Source organism: Natrix helvetica (assembly GCF_964273705.1).
Source record: "Natrix helvetica genome assembly, chromosome: 1".
NCBI classification, from domain to species: Eukaryota; Metazoa; Chordata; class Lepidosauria; order Squamata; family Natricidae; genus Natrix; species Natrix helvetica.
This window is the reverse complement of record NC_138548.1, coordinates 340,645,651-340,655,211: the sequence shown is the minus strand read 5'-3', so window position 1 is coordinate 340,655,211 and position 9,561 is coordinate 340,645,651. Positions and strand designations below refer to the sequence as shown.

The 9,561-nt window shown below is 45.3% G+C and overlaps 1 protein-coding gene across 1 annotated transcript in view; it reads left to right on the top strand.

Moving 5' to 3' along the window:
- Positions 1-351: 351 nt before the first annotated feature.
- Positions 352-9,561, top strand: part of LOC309394360 (sodium- and chloride-dependent creatine transporter 1-like) — a 33,202-nt gene continuing 23,992 nt past the window's right edge. The window contains exons 1-2 of the mRNA XM_081957398.1: positions 352-651; positions 7,576-7,824. Coding sequence (XP_081813524.1) covers positions 621-651; positions 7,576-7,824 — 280 coding nt within the window. The 5' untranslated portion in view covers positions 352-620. The remainder of the gene's footprint in view (positions 652-7,575; positions 7,825-9,561) is intronic.

Genomic DNA, 9,561 nt, shown 5'->3' with positions numbered 1-9,561 from the left:
AATCAGTTATCCCACTGAGAAACTATTCATTTTCTTTCCTTTTCTCTTTCTCTGGTTTTCTGTTCCGCTTAGCTTCTTGGAAATAAAGAATTCCACGCCTGTAGCATTCAACGCCTTCTTATTTTGCTCCTATATTTAGTGTGCAAAGGCCTGTGTCTACCAAGCCCGCATCCACCTGTCTAGCTCCATCCTAAAGCATCTCCATGGTACCCAGTAGCAAAGTGGACTCCATTTCCCAGAATGCAGCAGACACACTTGCTGCAAGAAGCAGTGGCCAATAAGATGCCAGCTGGGAGGGGAATAGAAGCAGATGCAATTGCCTTTCACTCTCCATTCTCTTCAGAGCAGCAGAACTCAGAATCAGTGCTGAGGGATGGAGCACATGCTCTGCCTGGTCTGTGCTGCCTGCTTCTGAGCTCAAGGCCCTGCCCAGACTCTCACCCACTGCCCGTTTCCCTGGTGTAAATCCCCATCAATGAGGTTCTTTCGCCTCACCTTCAAGTGCTTTGTGGATTGCTTCTGAGATTACATCCTGATTCCTACCCAGACCCAGAGCCAGCTTCCCGACCCAGCACCCATCTCAGTCTTCCATCGCAGAGCCCTGCCACCAGCCTCGTGTCATGGCTCCAGTGTCCGCCGAAACATCTTCAGGTAAGGACCTTTGCATGGACGAGGGAAGAAGGAAAGTGCTGCGCTGAACTTGCTGAGGAGGCAGAGAGGGGATTCTGTCCTGCTCACCTGTTCACCCCGGGGAGGCTTTGGGGAGGCCACCATGCTTGCCTATTGTGTGAGAAGAAAGATTTTGCTGACAGGGTCTCCCGGAATGCAGGCAGAGAGCCTGTAGAGCTTCTGTGGGGGGATCTGCCCAAGTGAATTCAGGTAAGGAATGCAGTGCTTATACTAACTTTGGCGGGGGTGGGGTAAGGAGGGGAGGGAGAGCCGGGGGGGGGGGGCGGAAGAGAGTTAGGACAATAGTACAATAGCCATCACCCCTTTAAAAAGCTGCTACTCTGTGGTCTCCTCTTCAGGTTCTTTGTATTCATTGTTAGGCAGCTCAGCTATGCCCTGCTGAGCTATCTAGTGTAATGAAAAGAAGGACTAGGGGCCCTGTAGGATAGTAGTGTTCCAATATTTGAGGGGCTGCCGCAAAGAAGAGGGGGGGGGTGTCAACTTGTTTTCCAAAGCACCAGAAGGCAAGGCAAGAAACAACGAATGGAAACTAATCAAGGAGAAGCAGCAACCTGGAATTAAGGAGGAATTTCCTGACAGTAAAAACAATTAGGCTAGGCTAGGCCAGTGGAAAAACTTGCCTTCAGAAGTTGCGGGTGCTCCATCGTTGGAGGCTTTTAAGAAGAGATTGGACATCCACTTGTCTGGAATGGTATACGGTCGTCTGCTTGAGTGGTGGGTTGGACTAGAAGACCTCCAAGGTCCCTTGCAACTCTGTTATACTGTTCTGTTCTACTTTCTCCCCCCCCTCCCCTCTGTCAGAAGTGCACACCTTGCTGATATTCTTTGCTCCACACTGTCAGCCCATCCTTCCTTGATATTTTTACATTCTCCTTCCCTTGTTTGCTGGGGCAGGGAGAGTTATGGACCTGAGCATTTCTATGGTGATACCCTCAAATGTACTCACACTACAGTATCTCCGTGATCTTCCTAAGCTGGGAAGAGGGATGCTGATGATGGCTGGGCTACTTTTACAGAAGGATGATTGGCTTTGGCATGGAGGAGGATGGCAATTATTCCAGGCCCGTTCATCTAGAGCCAGTGGGGTGGAACTCCGTCTACGTGGCGTACATAGTACGGTTGAGCTTTGATACCTCAGGGGCATAGAATGCTCCAATGCCAGGGGTACAGCTGATCCTTCCAAGTTGTGTGAAGCTAAGGAAAGGGCATTTAGCTCCATATAAGGCAACAACTCAGCAGGAGGAGAAGAGCAGGGGAGTGGGGGGGGGGGGAACTTGCTTGCACGAAACATGCTACACCATCACTCTCCCAGCTACCTTCTGCTGCTTCCTCCATCTCTTCCCCAATTCTTTCCTGAAGAAAGCACGTGCTTTTTATATAGCCCTAGCCCAAGGGAAGGGCCCTCTGCAGAGCCAGCCAAAGAGCATCCAGACGATTCAGCCCCAGAAAATGGGGATTAGCCCAGTCACATGCTGGGCCCAGGCAGCATGTGAGCTGTGGGGGGAAGGGAAGCCAGACAAGGGAAAAGGGGCTTTGTGTCTGGAGCGTAGTCTTGCTCTGCCCACAACTCTTGATGTCTTTGTTTTGCCCAAAGCGGATTCCTTTTCCTTGGTTTCAGAGATGCTCGTAGGTGCAAAGGGGATTCCTAGCCAGATTCTTGGGAGCGGGTGGGTGGGTGGGTGGGGGTGAGCAAGGCAATGGTAGAACCTGGTGGGAAATTGGCACCAGGAAGCAACTTGTTGTGATCAGGCTACTAACCTTCAAGAAAGGGCACAGCATTTTTTATTAGTAGCTTTGTGTCTGGCTGGCCCAGTGTTTCCTGGATGAGGAAGGGGAGGGGCGATTCAGTTTGTCTTTGTGTTACAACAATCTTGAAGAACCACAGCAGCCACATCTCCAAAGCCCTCCTCCAGGTTCCAGGGGGAGAGTAGATAATCCCAGGGAATTGTGGTGAAACAGCCCAAAGCACAGTCTTGGGCATATATGTGTGTGTATCCGTGTAAGGACATTATGAGCATAGGAACTGCTGTGTGAATTCATGTGCTCTCTGTGTCTGTCTGCCTGTGTGTATGTGCGTGTGTGTGTGGCATGTGTATTCAGCATCACTGCCTACTGGGTGACTCACCATCCTGCATTGTGACATCAAAATTGCAACTCTCGAAGCAGAAGGAATGAAATTTGGTGCCTGCATTCCAAACCCTGCACATTACACAAAAGGGGCCTGCAAAATTATGACATTGCCAAACGATTTCGGCAAGGTACGGCCCTCCAAGGAACAAGGAAGCAGGGACGCGTCTTGGATGCTGTGATGCCAAGGAAATTCCTGAGAAGGAAATAAGTTGTGTATTTTTATCTAGGTCTTAAAGGATGGACAAGGGGTGCTCATAATATTGATATGGGCAAAACATGTTTTCAAGCATGCACATTCCCCTCCCCCACCCCCACCCCTCACAGGTTTATGCAAGCCTTTTTTTTACCTGTTAGGGCTTTCCCTAACACAGAAGAGAAAAACAAAAACAAATGGCAGTTTCATATGGCCTCTTAACAAAAATTAGGATTGCCAACACCTGTAACCGCTCTGAAACAAAAAGTGGGTGATAGAATGGAATCTGGAGGCCCAACCCTTCAACGTTTGCCCTGCTGCCAATTTATGGTAGCTTTCACAGCCCTGCAAAATCTAGTTAAGAATAGGCTGTGTTCTGTTGATTTTTATCTAGGCAACAAAATGTTACAGGAAACACTCATTTAAAAAGAAACAGATTTGATAGTTCGTTGTTGTCATCGGCACAATTCAGACAATCTGAAGAACCTTGGTTGAAGTGGGGGGGGGGGACTGATTTTGCCCATCCAGAATCCTTGGCGAGGTTATCATTAGAATAGTTTTTTGCAGTTTATCTGTACATTCCCACAAAACAGCCCATATATGAAGCCGTGAGAGAAAAGTGGCCTTGAATCTTTGGCAACATTGTTAAGAAGTGTTACACAACAGGTGCTCTTCCAAAGCCTAGACTGGGACTCCTGAGCCCTTCAAAAATTGTGATTAAATCATTACTTTTAATAGAACCAAAGTATACAAAGAGTAATTCTTTTCACTTTATGTAATAAATTGGGTTAAATGAAATCAACTTCAGATTTTTGTCATGACCCAATCCCCTTTCTGGAACATAGCCCTGACACGCCTCAGTAGCCCCCGCCAATTATAGACATTATTAAGGACAAATCCCATTCTTGCATGACTTGGGGGGGAAAGTTTTTAAATCAAAGGGTAAGCCACTTATTTGACGCAGCAAAATGTCACGAGCCAGTTCTTTTTTCCATGTAAAAGAATAGTTTATTCCAGTGACGTGAGGTGAGATTTATGGCTGGTGAGGCACTGATGTCATCACAATCTTTTTATTAAAATCTCTTTGTAATACAGGGGGTTTTAATAAAAGGATCCGTGCCGTTTTGTCCCGTACTTGCGCGTTTCGAAGGGGTGGCAGGAAAGAGCATATTGCGGAGGACCATACGCGGTGACCACCAGTGGCCAACAAAAAAAAAAAAAAAGAGAGATTTGGGGGGAGCAAGGAGCTGAGGAGTTCCTTGTTGTGTTTTCCACAAGGGAGGACAGTCCCTCCGAGGGGGGGGAACAGAGAGATGATGATGATGATGATGACAATTAAGTATCAAAACCCTTTTGAGTTTGACAATATAATACGTTATCCAAAATTATAAATAATCTTATTTTCAGATGCATTTTTTGCCATCTGTTATTTTCTTTTTAAAAAATCAAACTTGCTTCCAATTTGTGCCTTCTGGCAAAGTGCAGTTTTCTTGGCAAGGGATCTAGCTTGCCATTGCTTTTGTCATAAGTCTGAGAAAGTTAGTTTCTTTCTTTCTTTCTTTCTTTCTTTCTTTCTTTCTTTCTTTCTTTCTTTCTTTCTTTTCTCTTCCTTTCTTTCCCCTGATTTGTTTCCCTCTCTTTTCTCTCTCTCTCATTCTCTCCCTTCAGCTCTCTTTCATTTCTCTCTCCCTCTCCCCCTTCTCTCTCTAATTTGTTTCCCTCTCTTTTCCCTCTCTCCCATTCTCTCCTTCCAGCTCTCTTTCATTTCTCTCTATCTCTCTCTCTTTCTCCCCTTTTCTCTTTCATCTCTTTCTTGCAAGTGCAAGCAAAATATCCCAGGATCACGGTGGCAGGGACAGCAACTCCTTCCGCTGTGCTGTGGAGAAGAGCCGCGCTGTGCAGGAGACTCCTTAGCGCTAGATTCAGGTCAGCGCGAGCTGCGGTCCCCTTCATGTTGGCTCAGGAAGGAGGGGAATGGGACCGCGGCTCGCGCTGACCTGAATCTAGCGCTGAGGAGTCTCCTGCACAGTGTGGTTCTTCTCCACAGCACAGCGGAAGGAGTTGCTGTCCCCGCCACCGTGATCCTGGGTTATTTTGCTTGCACTTGCAAGAAAGAGATGAAAGAGAAAAGGGGAGAAAGAGAGAGAGGGAGAGAGAAATGAAAGGGAGCTGAAGGGAGAGAATGAGAGAGAGAGAAAAGAGAGGGAAACAAATCAGCGCTAAAAGCCACCCCCGTCCTCCCTCCCTTCGTCTCCATAACCTTCCCCCCGAAAGCTTTTTCCCAAATAATACCAGCAGCCATTTCATCTCCACCAAAGTAGATACATACAAACGCACACACGTGCGCGCCACAGGCACACGCACGCACACCAAACAAAAAAATAAAATAAAAAATGGCAGAAATGGAGAAAGGAGTGAGACCTCCAGAAAATAAAAGAAGCAGGAAGCTGGCTCATCCTGTAAAAAGGGAAATCAATGAAGAGATGAAGGTACATCTCTACGCACCCCCTTTATTGTCAGTGTATCGCAAGCGAGAAGGGAAGAAAAAGGGAAGAGTTGAGTCAAAGGAAGAACGAGCGCTCTCTACTTTGAGGCAGGAGAAGTGTGTGCCTCACCTTCCTCAGGATTTTTTAGGCTTTTAACCCTCGCTTAACTCTGCTTGAGCGATCATAAAACACCTAAAAGGTCAGACTAGATGAGGCATGCAGTTCTCCTGCCTCATAGTAGAGGGCGCCTGTTTAGAGGCTTTTTTAAACAGTTAGGCAGTCATTCATGGTGAGGCAGCAGCTAACTAGCCTCACCTCAGCACTCGCCTTTCCCCTGTTCCCTTTTTTTTCTTTTAATGATGAGAGTGGTGAGGCTCCCCTGCCTCCCCTGACTACACGTCACTGGTTTATTCATATTAAGTGATGCAGCACATAACATTGGGAGGGGGCAAATTCTGTGCCTTTTCTGTAGCTCCATCTGTCCTGTGGTAAAATATTCTTCCCACAGCGACTACAGCGGTGTTTAAGAAAACACTTAAAATGTGGCTCTTTCAACAGATCCTGAGTCAGCCCAATTTGATCTTGGGCTTTTATTCTTTGGTTCTTGGTGATTCTTTTCATGGTAGAGCCATAGAGTATTGCTTATTTCATCTTTCCATATATTGATTGTTGTAGCTGCCCAGAATTCTCCGTAATGAGGGAGATGGACGATTCTTCAATGCAGCTATTCTCTACTAACAACCATTCATTTAATGAGGGTTCGAAGTTACAGTGGAACTGAAAACAGTGACTGATGACCATTTTTCACACAACCGTTGCAGCATCCCCATGGCCACCTGATCCAAATTCAGATGCTTGGCAACTGACTCGTATTTATGACAGTTCCACGGTCCTGAGGTCACGTGATCAACTTTTGCGGATTTCCAACCGGCAAAGTCAATGGGGAAGACAGATTCACTTAACAATCGTGTTACTAATAACTTCAGTGATTCACTTAACAACTGTGGCAAGAAAGGTCATAGAACGGGGGCAAAATTCACTTCATTGCTTCGCTTAGCAACATACATTTTGAGCTCAATTGTGGTCGTATCTCGAGGACTACCTGCATGATTGATAAATGTGCTACATGGAGTTGCACGGGCAGTAGAGGCGGCGTATAAATTGAATCCACCAATCAAGCTTCCGTGTACAGCTGAAGACCCACCTCTTTCAATTATCTGGCCTGGCTCAACCGTAAACTTTTCTTACTCCTCCTGACAGTTCTTTTAAATTTTAAAAACCTTAAATTTTAAATTGTGTTTTACAATTGGGGTATTTTTTAATGGTGACTTTTAATTGTCCAATGTGATGAAATTTGTTACCTCCTCCGTGTATGTATGTCCTGTATATATGTATGTTTATGTGTTGTATATGTTTTATATGCTCCACTGTACGCCGCCCCGAGTCCTGCCTGGAAAGGGAGCGGCTAATAAATTTAAATTTATTATTTATTATTATTATTAATCAAGTCTCCTTGTGAAGTATTTCTTGCATAGCTGAAAGCTGTTGTACATTGGTGATTTTTTTTAAAAAAAGGTAATTTGTGGCCTGCATTGCTCCATGCTTCAGATTACTCTTCACCATTATAGCAACGGCAATAGCATTGAGGCTTATATAGTGCTTCACAGTGCTTTATAGCCCTCTCTAAGCGGTTTGCAAAGTCAGCCTATTGCCCCCAGCAATCTGGATCCTCATTTTACCATCTCGGAAGGATAGAAGGCTGAGTCAACCTTGAGACTGGTGAGATTCAAACTGCCAAATTGCAGGCAGCCGGCGGTCAACAGAAATGGCCTGCAGTACTGCACTCTAACCACTGCATCACCGCAGCTCTTATTATAACTCTCTGTCATGTTTTTAGCCCTGTTGATAGCAGACAGAGATCTGGAAGTTAATGGAAGATCAAACTGTTGATCAGAGTGTCGAACACCTGCCCATGATCGCCACCCCTTCAGCTCACCACCCATCAGCAGCTAGAAATGGTTGGTTCAGCAGCTCGCTGGGCTTTCTCTCTGATTGATTTTTGGCTTTTCTCCACAGAGGGCAGTGAGTGCTCAGAGGTAACCGAGCCAGAAAGTGCTGAGCCAATCAGTGGCCCAGGGGAGTCCACCCTCGACGAGAGCGCCATCACTGTCCCTCTGGTGGTACCCATCGGGCCGACAAAGCTGTCCTTTCCTGAGCGAGAGACCTGGACTCGCCAGATGGATTTCATCATGTCATGCGTTGGTTTTGCTGTAGGGCTGGGCAACGTCTGGCGCTTTCCATACCTCTGCTACAAAAATGGAGGAGGTAAGAGGGTTGCCGTGGGAACTGGAATGTGTAGCAATGGGACAGTTGAGGCCAGGGGCTACCTCTGGGTGTCCAGGTAGCCCCTGGACTAAATGACATCTCTGTCTTTGGCCTCCAGATCCATTTTCTTATTCCCTCCCTGTTACATGGTAGGTGAATTCTGCTGCCTTTCCATCAGATTGGATCAATCAAACTCAGATACATTTTTTTTCCCAAGGTGGCAAAATTTACCACAGTGAACTACTGTACATAAAAATGCAGAGCACTATTTCACTTTTTAAGTGAAAAAAAGGGGTATTGCACACATTTAAGCGTGACCAAAGTTTATACAAAGGGCACTGTGATACAATTGGCCTCTTACCCAGAAAAATGCTACAGGCTACCTGTATTCTGTCCATAGAGAAATTGTAGCCTAATAATACACCATTTGGTTACTCAGAATCGTCTCTCTGTCTCATCATATCACAAGGTTTGCCCTGCAGCTGAAAACTTTGTAACCATCCCTTTTGTAAGAATCTGTGTTATTTTAAAAGAAAATGAGTAAAATGAAGATAGACTATAGTTTTTAAGAGAGAAAGAATGTCCTCTTCTTAACTCTATCAGAATAATTTGCAAAAGCTGAAATAAACAGCCCTGGGACAATGCTGATGACACAAATACTAAATTATCTGGACCGCTTTAACAAAAAGCATTGTCCACTTGTGACATCTCTCGGTTCTGGACAGTCCTGGACCTTATTCCAAGTAGATGGGAATTGTTTGGGTTTACCCAAAAGAAAATGAAAGGCGGTTCCTATATATTTAATCCCAAAGGCAGTCACCATCCCTGCCTTGATTGCATTTATTCTTTTCATTGAGGCTCTTGAGCCTAGAGAAGGCAACCAGGGAAAAGTACTTGTAAAGCCAGTCATGCATATTTGCTTACGGCCCCAACATATACGGGAACCTCCTTATAGAATATGTCAGCAAATGTTTTTTTTAAATCTCATTTATGATGCCATATTCTCTAAGGGAGTACAGATCTGGCTGTATATGGGAAGCGGGCAAGGAAAGTATTTCTAATTGGTTGCAATGTGCCTCATAGAATTGGGACAGGCTGACAACCAAAGAACTGGAATAAAATAATAAAAAAATAGCGTATGAAAGATGCTTGGGTTGTATCCAGAGGCATCTTGAAAATACTTGCAAATTCGGCAAAATACTTGCAAATACTTGCAAGTTCTGAACAGGGAACTCTGGAGCATTAAACTGATTCAGTGGCAGGATTACCTTTCTTTTCCATCGCCGCGATAGAATAGACGTACGTCTGGGCACATTCTTTTTATTTTCCCAGTTTAGGTTTGAGAGAGAGAGTGCAAGTGACAAAGAGAGCAGTCTGAAAGCATCCAGCTGGATGTTGATTTATGTAACACAGTGCTTCTCAACCTTGGCAGCTTAAGAATGTGTGGACTTCAACTCCCAGAATTCCCCAACCAACTATAGAAAATGAAAAACTTGTTCTAGCAATTACGCGGGGGGGGGGGGGGGGAATGAGCAGCTTCTATTCAAATCCTATTTGAATTACAGCCTGAATTTGCATACTAGGTAGATTTGGGAAACTCACTATCTTTCAACTTCCTACTGGAAAGCAGTTAACAATGTGGGACTGTCACTCAAAGGTGTTATGATTTTATGAATGTAAATGCTCTTTAAACATTCCAAAACTGCCATCTTTGCATCCAAGGGTGGAGTTCATGAG